The 19,399-nt window shown below is 37.7% G+C and overlaps 1 protein-coding gene across 1 annotated transcript in view; it reads left to right on the top strand.

Moving 5' to 3' along the window:
- nf2a (NF2, moesin-ezrin-radixin like (MERLIN) tumor suppressor a) overlaps positions 1–19,399 on the top strand; it is a 53,914-nt gene that overhangs the window by 4,481 nt on the left and 30,034 nt on the right. Inside the window, exons 4-6 of the mRNA XM_030144149.1 lie at positions 3,967–4,050; positions 16,540–16,608; positions 16,702–16,784. Coding sequence (XP_030000009.1) covers positions 3,967–4,050; positions 16,540–16,608; positions 16,702–16,784 — 236 coding nt within the window. The remainder of the gene's footprint in view (positions 1–3,966; positions 4,051–16,539; positions 16,609–16,701; positions 16,785–19,399) is intronic.

Genomic DNA, 19,399 nt, shown 5'->3' with positions numbered 1-19,399 from the left:
TAGATTCAAGATTCAAGAGTTTTATTGTCATATGCACAGCAGAAACAGGTAGTTATACTATGCAATGAAATTCTTATTCTGTTCATCTCCCTAAAAAAATCACAACACACTAAAAAATGAATAAGAGTAGGGGAAACAATAGCAATAATAAAAATCAACTATAAAAAAATTAAAACAGTAAAACACTTAAAACCAGCAGTAGAGTGTTCAGTGCAGCCAGCAATAAAGTGTTCAGTGCACCAGCAGTAGAGTGTTCAGTGCGCCAGCAGTAAAGTGTGTTATAACCAGTAATCGTTACATCCCTAGTTAATCGGTTAATCTAAATTGCCCATAGGTGTGAATGTGAGAGTGATTGTTTGTCTCTATATGTCAGCCCTGAGATGAACTGATGACATGTCCAGGGTGTACCCTGCCTTCACCCATAAGTAGCTGGGATAGGCTCCAGCAACCCCCATGACCCTAGTGAGGATAAAGCTGGTTCAGATAATGAATGAATGAATGTGGTTCAGCATTAAGTGTATGTTGAATATTGAGCTGTGCTGTTTGGTTTTATTGATATGTACTCTCTTTGCTTTAGGAAATATCATGGTGCTATTTTATTTATTTAATTAATTGAAATCTTCAGTAGCTCTCTACAAATCTTGTTTTTCCAGCCGAATGTTGAGAGTTTTGTTTTGCATGTACTGAACATGATGATCTGACTAAAAATGCAAGATCTCAGTCTCAGCTTGTAACCATGTCATGGCATTTCAGTCTTTGAAGGGAGACCAGAGACGGATCTGTTTGATTGGAGTCCTATGGATGAAGTGGCTTAGTGTTTTGAGTATATAACTATTTTATGAAAGAGTTGGTTCCATAAGACTCACTTGACTTCTGAGAAGATCTGTACATCTTATCTATCGACTGGCAAATTAAGATGCCACCCTGATAAGAACTAACATTAATAAAATTGTCATTTTGTGAGACAAGTGACAAATCGAGGCTCATGTATGACAGCTCTGCAGTCTCTTCACATAACTGAACCATCAACCAAACACATGCGTTTTTATGTCTTTTTATGTCTCTTCTTGCCTTTTAAAGGTAGAAATAACAAAACTTCTAAACATTCTCACTGATCTCTGCCATTTCCCTGATTATTAATAATCAATATTGGTGTAGTCCTTGAAAAAACATACCAGCCGACATCATATTTCAAAAACATTAGAAGAAGTATTTGATATTAAATAAAGTGAAGGAATTACTTTAGAAATAATACATTTAAAAATATTCCAATGTAATATTTAACCCATAAAGACCCAAACACCCACTGCCAACAAAAACACCTACTGATGAAAAATGTTCAATACCTGTTGATCCACTAATCCTATCAATACATGTAAATAATTGCTGTAAAATGCAGTTTTTCTTCTTTTCATGGTCATCAGATATAACCCATTTGGACGTTCAGAGGCTCCATAGTTACTGTGGAAACACAGTTATCGTCTACAACATTGATTCACCAGTAAAACCCAAGGAGTTGGATCAATAACAGTGGATGGAGACACTTGGTTTATGTTCAGTTGATGATAGATTTTGCTGAAAGAGTACTTTTTTTTTCTTCCATTTGATCTGTTCTAATATAATACATACTATATAATAACCTGTGAATTTTTTATTTTATTTTTATTTAACCTTTATTTAAACAGGAAAAGGATCCCATTGAGATTAAGAACCTCTTTTTCATGGGAGTCCTAGCCAAGAGACAGCATGAAACACAACACATAGTTACAACATACAATTACCCCATACAGTTACAACAAACGTTAATTTACAGGACAATTCAACCTATGAAAAACACGTGCAAGTCATTGAGTTCTTCTCCAGCACTTTGAGTTTGGATTTAAAAGCATTCAGGGAGATCAGTTCACTAGCTTTTATGAACAATTACATGATCAGTTAAATAAATATAGGAAAATATATTATTTACACTGGAAAACAAAAAATGCAGGGGATAATATTATGATGAATGGAGATAAATCACTCATTTGGAAGCTGTGGGTCTTTATGGTTAAATGCCCTTAAAGCTCTCAAACACCATTAGGGTTGTTTCATGCTCACTCCAGGACTCTTAGTGTTCCACTGTATCCTCAGCCTTCTCACTCTTCCAGTCCAGCGGTTGCCAACAGGGGGCACGCGTCCACAGAGTTACTGTTAAGTTGTTGAGCAGAGCACTCTGTAATACACTTTTTTTTCTCCCTATTGTCCCGGTCTGATTGTGTGCAGCCATGTGGAATCAATGCACAACATATTACCGCTGCCCTTTCTCTCCTCTTAATACTCTCTGGGGAATTCCTGAGGAGCCTGCCTCACTATTCCCCCTCGCCAGAGATGAGATTTGTAACTCTGCTCCCATCATCCAGTGCTACCAGTCGCATTTATCAATTACCAATTAGGCTTTAAGGGCTCAGTTATTGGCCCAGTTAATAGCATATTCTCCATGGGATGCTTGTCCCCCATAGCACTCCCCGTCATATTCAGCCCGTTGTGCCGGTTTAGTTTTATAGCTTTTAACAACGCTGTGTTTGTGTTCTTTAACATTTGGCTAGAGGTGCTTATTTGCTTAAGGCTTATAAAGAAGCTCTCTGTGGTCTTAATCCGCTACTTATTTATATCAGAGGGGGAAACCTTGCTAAAAAAAAAAAAAAAAAACAAGCCCAACTGACAAATTAGTCAACAGTTAAAGCAGCTGCAAGGGTAGAAGAATACAAATGTGTAGTGCTTCAGGTTGCCTTTCTCCTCATTACTTTGCTCTCATTAATTCCCATAATGTCGGGAGCAGGCCTCTGTTCAGATAGTGTCACAGACATGACAGCTGGATTAGTGTTTATCAGAAATGATCACCGACCCGGATACAAACACACACACGTCTCGCAAACTCACACAAATAGACGGCCGTCACCTCGGCCTGCAATCTTAGCAACAACACGGTCTCATTTGTAAAGCAGATTGCATCCTCAACCCGTTAGCGCGGCCTCACCACGATTAGGGGCTGTCACCTCTGGCTCCACACCTTTGTTAGTTCAAAACAAGAGAAGACAGCATGACTAGCTTTGCAAATGATAAGGTTTGAAGCATTAAATTGCTCACTTATATAACTGCGAGCGAGGCGCGTTGGCTCCCATCTGCCCTTACAATCCGACTTTGAGCTCTGCACAAGTTTGCGATTCAATTAGTTTGGACAGGTGAAAAGAGTTCAGATAGTGACACCTGGTGAGAAGTAGTTGTTTAATCTGCAGGGAGCTTGTTAAAGAGGATTGCCGCCCATTTTAAGAATTCATGTTATTACCGTGATCCCTGACAAGTCAAGTCATGAACCACTATTTCCTTGAGCTGCAACCCCAGAGATCTAAACCTTGAATTTGTCATGGTTTGACTGGATTTGTAAACACAGAATCAGCTATCCTGGAGTACAGCAATAACATAGGCTACAAAAATAGGCAGCATTTTCTCTTTAATTATGATTGGTGCCTTTCTAAGACTAATACGTGTACAGCTTTATGCTCTGTTGACTTTCAAGCAGATACTCTTGGAGCTGCATAATCACAGTATGAAATACAGCTGGCTTAGGTGCGTAGTTCCTGGCTCAGTATGTAATAGGCCCCCATGTGGCTATGATACTTAAGTCGTACACTATTTGTTTGGCACAGTTTGCCTGTTTTTAGACCTTTCTAAAATAAACAACTCCCAGTGAAGTCTATGAGTGCATCTGGAAGTTTATTTGCCCAGTTTGTAGCACATGATGATTCAAAGTCCCGGTAAGAGGAGTGAATCCTGGTTGTCAGAAACACACTTGTCAGAAATGTAGCTCGCAGTGTTGTTCATCTCTCCAAGGTACCATGTCTTTTTCCATTCTGTCTGAATCAGTGCGTTATGAACATAACAAAATTGATAGTGGCTCACAGCTGACTATATTTGTTAACTTCTTAGGTGAAAAAGAAGATACTGGAAGAGGAGATCCATTGTCCCCCTGAGGCCTCGGTGCTGCTGGCTTCCTATGCCGTCCATGCCAAGGTTAGTGCTCTGTTTGGAAGTGTTTTTGGCACCAGGCTGTCATTATGATGTTGAGCCCAGCATTGGGATTTTATGGGAATTGTTCCAGTTTAGGAATCACTGCAACAGTAATGCTATAATGACCAGAGGAAACTCGTGCTGATTTTATTGACATCCTGGCCGTTATTTTCCTAATTTCCTTTATTGGATTTGGAGCAGTTTTGAAGCATGGCTGCAACTTCAGATTTTTTATTTATTTATTTATTTTGTCACATGCTATCTGTTATAAAAGAGAACTAAACTATTACCATAAATCAAAATAAGAGTTAAGTTCCCAGTCACACATTTACTTAGGGAAAAAAAACAGATCAAGAACATGTTTTATAGACTAATACTTGAGATTGCATTTCACATTCAAACAGTTTGACAATTTAATAGTAAAGACTGTGTGGTGCAGAATCAATTATGGCCACAACAAAATAATACAGTCATATTATTCATTCACATATTATTCTTTGTTCCTGTAACAGTGACAATAAAGATCTATTCTATTCTATTCTATTCTATTCTATTCTATTCTATTCTATTCTATTCTATTCATATTGTCACTGATTGCAGTGTCTCTCACCAAACGTTGCCCTATGCTAATTCTGTTGTCTCGTGGTCATAATTTTTAACCATCAATCCATTCTACCAGTATTTTAGTAAAACAGTAAAATACACTCCTCTAGTGTGATATTTGTGTATGTTTTCTGGTGTTTATATTGGTTTAAATCAGTATTTACGAGCGGTGTTTTTGCAGATCACCACAGCCTTGTTAAATTAAAGAAAATGCAACAGTTTTTTCAATATTGATATTCAGTCATTTCACTTTTTCCTACTCAAAACTGACCTTTTATCTGCATGTTTATGATTGTAATTTCTACTCTCACAATCTTTTTTTTTCAGTAATTGCATTCAATCTTAATTGGACCACTTTTTATTCAGTTTTATTGAATATTTCTTGTACCAGAGACCGGTAGGACAGACATAAGACTTCTATAGAATACAGTCAAAACTACATTAAAAGAAAAATAAATCAATGGATGTAACATGACAATAAAACATACGAGGGATCTGCAACTCCATCTCCAAGGCCAATGAAATATGCATCTAATGTATTTCCACTGATCCAATACATTAAAAATACATATGAAACTACAACCAATGCAATGCTATATGATTCATCCTCACTATGACAACATTTCATTCAACACAATGTGATGCGATGAAAAATCGCATGACGTTATGCCATCCAGTATGATACAGACTGATTTGGTTTCCTCTTAAGCAGACAGCAAACCATAACTCAGCTTTAGAAAGCTTTTTTTCTGCATGTTTGCTTCTCTAGTTCTGAAAGTCATACTCTTATTCATGCCATTTCTTCTTGTCTTCTGAAAAAAGCTGTTTTCACAAAGGCTTTTCTTGAGTCCTCTATAGTAGAATAAAACATGGTCAAATGAATTCAGGCTTGTACCTCACCTCACTGTATACATGGCCTGGAGACTTGGCCACCGATGGATGAGAGACATGTTTAAGAAAACTATTTCCAGAGGACTGAATCTACTAGAGCCCGACCGATATGGGATTTTTGGGGCCGATACCAGTATTGGGGGCTAAAAAAGCAGATATTTGATATATATTAGCCAATATCTGATATACTGGCTGATAACTGATATATCGGCCAATGTATGAAATAAGAACACACAGAGATAAAATAGTCCTATATTAGATAATGGTGGAGATGTGAATTAACAGTTGCATCTTTGTTTATTTCACAAAGATAATTTACACAACTTTTAAACGCTGTATTAGACTAGTATGTGACCCATGGGGAACCACGGGTTGTAGATGTGGTAGTTTTGATGCTGGGGAGGGCAGACTTTTGGGAAAAGATGTGAGACTATATTTTATAAGTAGTGACATAAAAATTGTTTGGTAAATCCTTCTTTAAAATGTAAACGTCAATTAATATATAGTATTAATACCCAGGCACCTGCAGAATGAAATTGTGAGGTACACAGGAAGCGTATAGATGGGGGTGGGGGGTGAATAGTTCATAAGACTGAGGGGGGGTAGCGGTCCATGATTATGTGGGGAGGGGGGGGGTAGCAGGGGGTGTGTGCGTGTGGGGTTGTATGATTGTCGGAGAGGAAGTGAAAGTGAAACTGACATGTTTTACTATTCCTCTAACTCTCCGGGCAGCACAGACACAGGAGCGGCGAGTGACAGAATCTCCGCTCAGCAAAAAATTTAATACATCAGTTACATATTGACCGATGTTGATTAATCGGTGATACACTAAAATCGATGTAGCTTTAGAATCTACATCTATTGGCCAGTATAATTTTTCGCACTTATAAATTATAAAGGTATTGTGTCTCTTCTAATGATTGTCTATAAATGAATTGGATTGTGTTGATGCCATAAAAATATAGATTCATTCTTAGATATAGTTCCAGGGTTTGTACAGGTGCTTGAAATCCTTGAAAATGCTTGAATTTCAATGTGTTTTCAAGGTCTGAAAAGTGTTTGAATTTCAGTGCTTGAAAGTGCTTGCAGTTATAACTCTGTGTTGTAATTTTTTAAATTTATTTTTAATATCAACTTAGATGGCAAGCCAGAGCTACTAACAGAGAGGTGATATAATTTGAAAAATAAAACTTTATGTCAAAAAAGAAAATTACCAGGTGCTCTAAGGTCCATTCCAGGTAAATTTTTATCTCAATCTTTGGTTCGATGTGAGTGTATCTGAAGTATGCCAAATGGCTTCCCTTTTTTGGATAAAACTCTGTGTTCTCCTTTAATTTCTAAACGTTTTGCTATTATGAAACATCATTTTAGGTGTTTATAGCATAATAAAATGTACATCATTGTGATAAAAAGTGAGAAAAATAATCATAAGTATACGGATTCCTATAGATATGTATTTAACCCCAGCGATAAGGTGCTGTGCTTGAAAAATCTGATAATGACCCTTAAAAGTGCTTGAATTTGACCTTGAAAAATCTGTACAAACCCTGTAGTTATTGTCCAAATAAAACACACATACCTTCTCTGGTTGTTTTTATCTGCCTTATTTTATGTATAAAAGAAACTGTGAGCACTATAAACAACATTGTCCTCTATGAAAGGTGCTGTGGAAATATAACTGATTTACTGGATGAAGATCAAACAGCAAGGTACCTGAAGTCCATGGAAATCACTCCACAGGAAAAAACCTCCCCTAATAAACCTCAAGCAATCGCAGTCGTTTTGGTTGAGGGACCCCATCTCTCTGAAAAGATAGGGAGAGTAAGGTGCAGCTTTTTTTGACAGATGGACAGGGTCTAGCGAGACCAGAGCTCTACCTCAAAGATTTGGCCAAGAGCCCTCTGAGACATGCCTTTCCCATGCCAATTTAACAAGTCGGGGTTAAAAGAGAAAACGTGAAGAAAGAAAAATCAGCAAATCAACTCAGGGCTCTTGCTGTCCATAAGCTGCCAGAGTCCTGTTCTGGAAACATTAAAGGAAAAAAAATGGGGCCACAATCTATTTTCATTTAATCAGCTGTCCTCTTTGATTAGCACCTTTATTAGCCCACTGGCGTTGTAAAGAGGAGACAGGTACTCGCTTAGTGCAGCTGCTGAGAAGTTTTGTGCCGACTTCCCCCCCCCATCTCATTTTTTCACCGTGAGTTTTCGTGCAGAACCGCTGAAATGCCCGTGAAGTTGCAGATATATTACAGAGGGATCTACTTTGGTACTCTGGCTCATCTTTAATCATGATTATGCTAGCCTCAAGACACCAATAAGGAGAGTGTAAAATAGAACTTGAATATGCCTATATCTGGCTGCATAAAGAAATATTCCCAAATAGCTGTGTTTAGCTTTGAAAAAGAGGATTTTTTTTTTTTTAAGACGTTAAATGTATCTTTGTTCAGATACAGACTGTAAGACACAGAATCCATGTGGGTAATAGGTTTACATATATTTTACCACAAATGCAGCAGTAAGCCATAAAAACTACCATTACCCTGCATAGGTTACGGAGTGCATCAATAGAGAAGATCATAAAAATTAGAAATAGTGGAGGAATTTGCACTCATATTATGCGATTCCCTCACATCTCTCTCATTCTTATCTTTATGCATGCACACAAATACAGACAGATGTAAGCCAGGCTCACCATAAGGCTCAGCAATATGGCCAAAGACGATAAAACGTTTCATACCAATGATGAATATTGCAATTAATGTAACATTATGTTTGGACCAGTCTGAGGACCATGTGTGTTTAAATTTCTGGAATTAATTTGTAGAACGGTTTTGCTCTCGAACCAACACAAAGTATAAATATGAAGCACAAACACAATTCAGTGGTTTCATAATAGTCATAAACTCAGGAAACTACAACACAGAAAAGACATAAAATAATTAAACTGCGAGAATGTAGAATTTAAAGACAAAAATAAGGTAGTTTTGAGTTCAGTGTTAACACATCTTTCTTCATCTGGTGACGAAGTTGAGGTTTAAGACAGGACTGTGACGCCACCTGTCAATCATGTTGTTTTTAATTGAAGTTTTTGTTCATGTTGGAGATAACCTGCACATAGATGATGTAACTGTAAATAAAGTAACCATTAAGTGTTAATGTGAGCTATTTAAATGCAGGGAAAAAGGGAGAGGACCATAAATTTATACTTAAACCTTCTACCTTTCACACATGCAATGGCATGGGCAGTAATATATATATATATATATATATATATATATATATATATATATATATATATATATATATATTTATTTATTTATTTATTTATTTATTTATTTTTACTGTTTTGTGTGTAAACTACACTAAAGTATGATCATGTCAAATCATTATTTGTTTTATTTTTATAGGTTTATGTTTGGTTCTGAATGAAGGAAGCCTTCAAAACATCAAAATATGTATAAATACTGAGGACATGCTGACACTGGGTTTTGAGTTTTTCCTTGCCGAGAAGGAGGGTCTAAGGACGGGGGATGCCCTGGACATTACTCATTTTCTTGCTGTTTATTTGACTGTTGATGTTTACACCCAACTGACTCTGTAAAGCCCTTTGAGATAACCTTGTTGTGATATTGGGGTATACAAATAAAACTGAATTGAATTGAATGCTAAGTTTTAATTTAATGCTACCACTGTGTCATTCTCCTCAGTGCAGCCACTTTTTTGGTAGTATCTGTCCAACAGTGATGGGCTTTGCTGCCAGTTCTGGGGCTTTATTGTTTTATTACAGAACATTCATTCATTCATTCATTCATTCATTCATTCATTCATTCGATTCCTTCAGTCAAATACAATATTAGATTCTATACTTGTAAATGCATAATAGCATAGCAACAGTCTGTTTCACAGAAATAGCAGACCAAACAACGCCATTATTGACCAATTAGAGTCAACAATGCAACAAAAGTATCTGATAACTTCTGTTAGATTTTGTATCATAGTCTGTAAGTGTTTTATCATCAATGACATATAAGAGTTTTTTTTCAACAGGCCAATTTTAAAATACCACAGTGCTTTCTCATTTCCTTGAATTAGCTGTGACCTTAAAAGATGTAAGATAAGATAACATAAGATAAGACTTTATTTATCCCACCATGGGGAAATTTCAGTCAACGGCAGTAACATACAACAATCAATCGTTGAGAGAAAAGACAGGTAGAAAAACCACATGGGTGAAAATGAAAAATGTATAAGAAAAAAGAAAATTTTGGTATTTATGTAAATATTTAAATAAATAAAGAATCTGAATTAAAAAAAAAATATTATTTACATATTTACAAAATCATGGTTGCACATGTACATGTTTTAATATGGGGGGTGGGGTGGGGGTGGGGCGCATACTGTGAACTGTTACAAAGTCTGCTTGCTGTGGGGAGTAATGACCTGTGGAAGTGCTCCTTCTTGCACAGGGGATGTAAGAGTCTGGTGCTGAAGAAGCTGCTCAGGGCCTCTCCAGTGTGGTGCAGGGGGTGGGAAGGGTTATTCATGATGGATGCCAGCTTTGCCAACATCCGTCTGTCCGCCACCTCCTCGATGGAGTCCAGAGGGCAGCCTAGGACAGAGCCGGCTCTCTTTATCAGTTTATTGGGTCTCCTTCTGTCTCTGTTCGTACTGCCCGGTCCCCAACACACGATGGCAAAGTGGACCGCAGAGGCCACCACAGTGTCATAGAAAGTCCGGAGCAGAGCCCTGCCCAGGACCTCAGACTCCTCAGCAGATGGAGGCCACTTTGGCCCTTCTTGAACAGTGCATCTTCGTTGTGTGTCCAGTCCAGTTTGTTATTGAGGTGAACACCCAGGTACTTAAAACAGTCCACTATCTCAATGTCCAAGTCCAAGTGTGTGTTGTGAGGGTGACCTGCAGAAGTCACTCACACTCTCCTTCGTTTTCCCGGTATTGAGGAGCAGGTAGTTCCGTTCACACCAGTCCACGAAGTGTGCGCTGACCCCCCGATATTCCTGTTCGTTCCATTCAGGCACACAACCAACAATGGCGGTGCCGTCAGAGAACTTCTGCAGGTGACAGTGTGTGGTGTTGTATATAAAGTCAAATGTGTAAAGTGTGAACAGGAATGGTGAGAGCACCATCCCCTGGGGTTCCCCTGTGCTGCAGATGTCATTAGTGATTTATTTTAAAACCTCCTTCCTTAACATTCATAGTGTATACAGAGATGTTTAGTATTCATATTCCTTGCAGTTTTTGTAAATATGGTCTCATATTGCTTTTTCCGTAATGTCGCAGTCACCTTCTTATGTGTGTCCTGTAAATTTCATAAAACTGAATATATTTACAGCAATATTTATGTAGGCAGGAATAACTCAATGAAATATTCGGTGTAATAAATGCATAAACATAGCTCAGAATCTGATTTAAGAACATACTGTCTTTCTGGTTTGGCGTATTCTGTGTCCAGTATTTCAGCCTGTGTGAGTCTGCAGAGGTTCCAGTATCTGCTTTGTATTCAGAACATGTGCGGCGCTACTAGGACCCGTTGACAGGGAATTTCGAGAAACAGTCGCTCTGGAAAAATACAGTGACAGAGACGTTGACTATATAGTAGAGAGTGCGATTGGTTCCCTGAGCTCCAGCACCCCTGGGAGGCTCAGATGTGAGTCCAGCCGAGTGGGGAGGGATATGACAAGCTAATAGGCATGGATGATGCTGGTAGGAGTGTTTTTGCAGGTGGCTTCAACAAGTCTTACTCAAACTAAAATTGGAAAAAATAACTGAGACAGTATTTAGAGTGTGTTTACCTTATAGCTCAATGTATTCTCATCTCTTTTTTTTGTGTTAGCATATGCCAGTTTGTTAGTTTTTTTTTTCAATAATGACTGTGCAGAGATGCCTTTACTGAATTGTGACTTTTACTACCAAATCCAATTTACCTGGTATTGCTGTCAAATCTTGATATCTACCACTGCTTATTTGAGCCAACATTAGCATTACAGACACTAAAAAACAGTCATGAGAAGTAATAATTCAGTTAATTTGTCCAGTAGCTGGTGAGACATGTCAATTTAGTCAAGTGACTCAACTGTGTGCGGAGAAAAAAAAGCGTTTTCTGAATCTAGACAGACATACGGTATTGACCAGAGTACATCCATTAGCCAGTGGTTAGTGTTGTATTTGTGGTTTCAGATGTAAAGTGAAAATATTGACACATGGCTGTGCTCTGAGAATTGATTGCTGCTCTTCGTTGGTGGGTGTTTGAAATAATTGAAAGAAAGGTCTTTAATCAGAAAGCAACTGAGAACCCCGTCAGCGTCACCCCTGTCAGTTTCTCCCTGAGACTTGGCTTAAGGGAAGACATAATACATCACAAAAAGCTATATTTTATCCATTATTTATCTGTTCCTAACAATCAGGTGAAGAAGCGAGGAGGTAGAAGCTGTGAGGATGGGAAACAGAAGGGAAAAGATCTAATTAAACGGCCCTCGGCTCTTCTCCACTCTGTTGGCCGTTGCTCCGGTGTTTCCAGCTTTCCAGTGTCTGTGTTGTGCTAATTACATTTCAGGGCAGGGGGATACTATTTGCAAGCAGGCACGCACAAAAAATTCTGAAAAATAACAAAAAAACAAGTCACAAGTCTCTGTCCAAATGTACCACAAATTTGGACCAAATTACCAGAAAATCAGTCAATTAGGATGACAGATTTTGGCAGTATTTAGAGTTGGTTCATCATATTCATGGCTTAAGACTGTGTTAGATAGATGCAGGATTTCAGACAGTAAAATACTACCTTAGCTGTTTATTGATACACATAACCATAGATCTGTGTCCCAGAATGATTTCCATTTTGTCCAGGATCTGACGTTCAATCAGGTCACACATGCTCGTGCATAATCATTTATCTGCTGAATCAGTTTCCATTTCATTCATGTACCATATGATGGTACATCAGTTTTTCCTCCTTTTCCAAGCAAGCATAAAATTGTTGCAATTTGGGGGGGGGGTTTGTCCAATATACAGCCTTTCCATTCAGGTTTATCCATACACAAATTACAAATGTGCATTAAAGCAGCTTGATGGAAAAACATTTAGACACACTGTGTAAATTGCTGAGAAATTCATTTTTGCCATCATTTACCGTCAAATCCATTAATACAAAGCAGCTATAATCAATTGCACACGTGATCTCTTGATATTGTTTGGGAAATAACAGTCAGGGTTCCTACAGGGTCTTAAAAGTTTTGAATTTACAAATTGGCATTTCATACCTTAAAAAAGTCTTTAAAAGTTATTAAATTTGATATGGTAGGTCTTATGTTGCCATAAACTTGTTCTCTGTATTGTGTTTAAATATGTCTGGGAAATGTCCAAGCTGCAAAGAATGTAACGTTAGTCGACTTACCTCCACCTGTTCCAACTCGACAATTTATATTGAAATCAGGAACCAATTTTCGCTAACTTTGTAGTCGCCGGTGAGAAATAATTACAGAAAATTCAGCCTAACACATGTGCAGCCGTTAGTCATGCACATCGCCCGAGAAAGCTTACTTTGGGAACTTTAGGGGATGGCTCGCAATCGAAAAATAAGCATGGGGAAGTGAAAATTTAATAATGCCTGGTTGGAGAAAAAATCATGATCGACCTGGTTGATAGGAGTGGAGGGGAACAGCTGTGAAATGGGCATTAAATTTTGCTGTATGTCAGTGTTTTTCAACCTTAGGGTCGCGACCCCATGTGGGGTCACCTGGAATTCAAGCGGGGTCACCTGAAATTTCTAGTAATTGATAAAAAAAATAAATAAATTACTAATAAAACATATTTTTTTAATGATTCAATATATATTTCATTATAATTATAACACCACACACTTTTCCTAATGAAAATCAAGGTCAAATAAAATGCAGGATATAATATCTCAGAGGGTGTGTGTTACTATGCTTCAACCTGCCCAGACACAGTCGCAGTCAGAAAACTGGACCGAACAGAGAATGGAAAGATTTCACTAAAAAGCAGACACTAAAAAGGTGCATTATATACCGGTACATTATATAGCCTAAATGTCGTCTAAAATTAACATTTATTTGCATCATAGTATAGCAAACTATTACATCATCAAAAACAAAGTTTAGCAAAAAAAAAAAAAAAAAGTCTCAGTTTTGAATGTCTGAGGTCGCCAGAAATTTGTGATGTTAAAGTGGGGTCACAAGCCACAAAAGGTTGGGAACCACTGCCCTATGTAGTCTTAAAAAGGTCTTAAAAAGTCTTAAATGTATCTTGTAGAAACCTGTAGGAACCCTGAACAGTGTAAGTACAGATGATTGTAGTTCCACCCCCTACAGTCTGACTGTGTATATTCTTTGCATCTTTATTGAACTGGGTAACTGAGGATGCCTTCTTGTCTGCCACTGTACATAGACAGAAAGCTACATAGCTTTCTAACATATCTGCAATAAATGTCTTTAAATGACTTTGCTGTCAGTCTCACAATCAAAGAACAAGTAAGTCACTTTAGACCTCCTAGATCTGACAGCTAACTTCAGTCAGCTAAAACGTTCAACCATGATGTAGAAGAAAGACATAGCAAAGACAAAGGCCTCTTCTATCACCGTTTATGAAGTAAAAACTGGAGTCAGATTCCTTCCATGTGCACACATACCTTATACAAGTGTTCAGAGAACGCAAACCTCCGCCAAGCACCACGAACGGTGTGCATCGGTGTGATCGACTATTTCTTTTTAATTTAAACAGTTTCAAGGTTGTTCCATACAGCAGAAAAAGTTGAAGCTTGGTACCAGTCATGTGTATGTCAAATTATATTAAATTCTTATCCATATTTGTTGAGTTATAATGAAAAATGTGTCGTAAATGGGATTTTCAATGTTAAATTGAAATGTCCATAGAGTCCACATTCCACAGTGGATGTGGACAATTTTGTGCCAGACACAAGATATTGGTATAAGTTACGGGTTTATCAAATTGGAGGCTAATCGGAGTCGTTTTGAATTTTTTATGAATTTTCGAAAATTGCTCAATGATGAGAGATAGGAAAATATGACATTTTGTGACCTTGAACTTTGGCCTACTTTGCCCAAAATTTAATGGGTTGGTCCCAGGGCCTAGGCCTATCTGTGGGTAAAATTTGGTAAAGATGGTTGTAAGAGTTTTCCCTTAAAGTTGCTAACAAACAAACAAACAAACAAACACACAAAGCAAAGTGATCACAATACCTCCTGGCGGAGGTAATAACTGATTCTGATTATTTTGTACCAGGTGTTCATGAACCACGACTTCTCTTGGATTTCTGTAAATTGGCTTCAGAGTCTGGTCCCAAACGACTCTATATGTAAAGTGTCATGAGATAACTTTTGTTATGATTTGGCGCTATATAAATAAAATTTGATTTGATTTGATTTACATCCATGACAGACCATTTCATGTTTAAAGTGTACCTGTACTGGTCATGCTTACGACATTAATTATGCTTTGTGTATTACTTATAAGCAAATTCAGTAAAAAAAAAAAAAGCCATAAATGCACCACACTGGACCTTTTAATTACACAAATTTTGCACCGGGGCAGAGCCTATGGGAGCGGCCATTGCCAGCCATTGTTGTAGTGATCAGGGAAGCCTTTGCGAGTCAGAAGAGTTGAAAATATCGACTCAAAACAGCTCTTTACGGTCACACTGCACGTTTAATGTTTGCAGGGAAGGTAAGACATTCTTCACATGTCACACAAGCACACTTTTGTGGTGGAAAAAGTAAATAAAGGATATAAGAGTCCCAACTCATAAAACAAAAAGCAGCATCTCATACAGTTAGCAACTCGTGTAAGACCATGAGGTGAACAAGTTACGTCCTCACATCGGTGTGTGTCACCATAATAACCAAATGCATTTAAAGCAACAGTACACAGGGAGGCGATCATTACAACGTACCATTGTTGTTTCCAGGTGATGAAGTATAAGTAAACAAGCAGCAGTCAGTGAGCGAGATTGAGTGGAAAACACGTGTTTGCGCTTGTTGTTTGTGCAGCCGTGAGCTTTACACTCTGCCACTGTCCTAGAGACGCGACCTAGCACTGGTGATAATGTGTCATCTTAAACTGGTGTCTGCTGGATGGGGTCAGTGGCCAGTCCATCACAGCCCAGGTAATCAGACAATACAACAAGTCTGCGTCACTACCGGTGCTGGAACAGCCTGTGAAGGAGGAAACATGTCTCTGACCATGATGGAGCAGTGACTTAGTACTTGTGTGTACTTGACAATGGGCTATGACGTAAGTTACTGGACAGAACCGCTAGTATTATACATGATCTTTTGAAATATGTAGCAATGAAAATTAATGACAAGTTACTTTTTCACATCAGTGCTGTGAGTTGAAACGGTTCATTTTCCTGCCTGAATGGCATGAATTGAATTTTTAAATTGCCTACGTCTCTAACAGTGTGGTGAAAAATATAAAAGATCTATATATAAAACCTACTTACAGGTAATGCTAACATGCACCGTCTGGTAACCTGTATACATGGTAACCTACTTTCTTACAACAATTCCAGCTCATTGTAAGAAGAGAGGGTACATTTGTAATTCACGTGCTTCAGTTTTGCAGTCCCTAATGCAATCCCCCACTGACTGTCAGTCGTATGTAATACATCCAAATGCTTCTTTAAACATGTATGGAACGATTTGTATCCCAGTTCTCTGATGATGATGAATAATAAATCTCTTTCCTTTCAAAGAAATCTCAAATAGCATCATTTACAAGAGCTCCCAACAACTGGGACACTGGCGGTGTGCGGTGAACGTTAATGACCCAGTGGCACTCAAACCTCCATTCATCCTCCATGACACCTTCTTCTTACTGGTGCTATAGCTTTGTCTTATAAAAGGCTCCCAGGAGAGACATAGTCTGGCCTGTTATTGGAGGGAACGTGAAGAAGGGCCATTAGATTGGAGTGATTTTAATCCCTTTCCGCTCTGTTTTCCAGTATGGAGAGTATGACCCCAACGTGCACAAACCTGGCTTCTTAGCTGAAGAGGAACTGTTGCCAAAGAGGGTGAGGCAGCTGTGTTATGTTTGGAAGTGCAGTATGCATTGTATTGTTTGCGTGCATTCATGGATATGTACTTTATGTGTCTCTCTATTTCAGGTAATTAACTTGTACCAGATGACTGCAGAAATGTGGGAGGAGAGAATCACTGCGTGTTATGCAGAACACAGGGGCAGGACAAGGTAAAAACTGCTGCATTCTGCTGTGAAGTGTGAACTTTCACAGTAACACAATTTCAATATGCATAAGGCGTGCTTGGAATTTTTGATTATAAAAAGCTGTAGTCCATTATACCAGGAAAATGTAAAAGTACGTATGACACTAAAAGGAATGACAGCTAGAATTGACTTGTAGCTAAAACTGATATTATAAATCTGTTTCTATAATATGATCTAAGATAAATAGATCCGGGAAACTAATAAACAATAAACACACAGAGTATTTGAAGGAGTACTGTATAGCAACCATGAAATTTATTTTGGTTGGAAAAACTGGCATCCGCATGCATCATTTACAGCCAAGCGAATATATCACAATGAAAAGTACAAGGAAATGATATTGCCTTAATTGCTTTTATAAATCTGAGATGACAGATTGAGAAAAAAATCAATTGCGTTGTTATTGGACTCTTCATCACTTAGTACAGCAGTGTTGAAAGTGTATAAAGACTAAGCACAAGTGAAGTGTAGTGTCTTAAAACTCCTGTAGGTGGGGAATTTTTTCTCTGACTTCTAAAAGCTCGAAACTTCAGCACTAAGTATTAAGTGAGCCACCGGTACTAATCAATAGCCCTGCAGTGGGAGGAGAGTTGACTGTCCTTTTAACTTTAGATTTGTTTGTTAACAGAGGAAGTAGGTGAGCCAGAACAGGAGAGAAATCGATGGGAAAATCCGAAAATGTGTCTGTTTGATTAAAGAGGGTGTATTATGCACATTATTGTCACCCAGAAGATGAATGAGAAGTTTTTTTTTAAACTTTAATTCATGCCAAGCTATTGTAGTCCTATTCTGGTCTATTCAAGTTTTAGAATAAAAAACCTGTACGGGCCTGTAAATGGGGTTTGTAGCATAATCGTATTTAATTGTTATGGTTTGATGCCAACCTCAGATGACAGCATGCAGTAAAAGGTTATTAGAGCCGGATCACTGGCCAGTATGAAACAGCAAGGATTATTATAATTCCCCTGAAATAATTGAGGGTTTGAGCAGCTGAATGGGCTACAAAAAACTTAAGAGACATTATAATTGTGTCAGGGATGGAAAATAGCTCAAGAGGACCATCTACATTATGTCAAAAATTGAGCCTCTGCATGAGGTTTGAACAGGTCCAGATGTAATAGATGCAGTCTCCTGAAGCCGTACCACACAGGTGTCAAACATGCGGCCCGGGGGCCAAATCCGGCCCGCCAAAGAGTCCAGTCCGGCCCTTGGGATGAATTTGTGAAATGCAAAAATTACACTGAAGATATTAACAATCCTTTTAGTTCAGGTTCCACATTCAGACTAATTCAATCTCAAGTGGGCAGGACTAGTCAAATACTATAAAAATAACATATTAATAATGACAACTCCAAATTTTTCTCTTTGTAAATGTAAATATTTTCATGTATTTACACTAAAACAAAGAATAATTTCGCAAAAAATGTGAATAACCTGACCAAATATGAGCAACCTGAAATGTCTTAAGAGAAGTAAGTACAATTTTAACAAGATTCTGCCTGTTATTAAATGTTTTGTGTATTTGTAGACCCACTGTGATCTGTAAGGTATAATGTACGTGTGTAAATGATAAACTGAGACAAAATATTGTTAAAATTTCATTTATTTTTTCAGTTACTTCATGTTATTCCCATCTTTTGAAAAGATAGTTTGCAGATATAAACCTTTTCATAATGTAAATTTACTTTTTTCACTCTAAAACATAGAGAAAAATTTGGAGTTGACCTTACTTATATATCGCAGCTGTCAAACATGCGGCCCGGGGGCCAAATCCAGCTCACCAAAGGGTCCAGTCCAGCCCTTGGGATGAAGTTGTGAAATGCAAAAACTACACTAAGATATTAACAATCCTTTTAGTTCAGGTTCCACATTCAGAACAATTCAATCTCAAGTGGGCAGGACCAGTCAAATACTATCATAATCGTAAATAAATAATGACAACTCCAAATTTTTCTCTTTGTAAATGTAAATGTTTTCATATATTTAGACTAAAACAAAGTATAATTTTGCAAAAAAAAAAAAAAAAAGTGAATCACCTGAACAAATATGAACAACCTGAAATTTCTTAAGAGAAGTAAATACAATTTTAACAATATTCTGCTTGTTACTAAATGTTTTGTGTGTTTGTAGATCCACTGTGGTCTGTAAGGTATACTGTGCATGTGGAAATGTTAAAATGACACTTTTTTTCAGTTTGTTCATGTTATTCACATCTTTTGAAAGGATAGTTTGTAGATGTAAACCTTTTCATAATGTAAATTTTCTTTTTTCACTCTAAAACACAGAGAAAAGTTTGGATTTGACATTATTTATATATTATTATGTTATTATTTTACTGGTTCGGCCCACTTCAGGTCAAATTTAGCTGAATGTGGTCCCTGAACTAAAATGAGTTTGAGACCCCTGCCGTACCGTAAATCAAACAGGAAGTCCAACATTTTGGTTTGAACAGAGAGCCGAAGCCCCTCCCCTTCCATTTGTGAACCATGGGCTCTTGTTTCAGAGAAAAACTACAGTTTATTCAATGGCCCAAGTTATGTTCGGATCCCCTGTGAATTTTGTCATCATTTACATATAAG

Source organism: Sphaeramia orbicularis, chromosome 9, assembly GCF_902148855.1.
Source record: "Sphaeramia orbicularis chromosome 9, fSphaOr1.1, whole genome shotgun sequence".
NCBI lineage: Eukaryota > Metazoa > Chordata > Actinopteri > Kurtiformes > Apogonidae > Sphaeramia > Sphaeramia orbicularis.
Note: the sequence above shows the minus strand (reverse complement) of the source record. Positions and strands in the feature narration are given on the sequence as shown.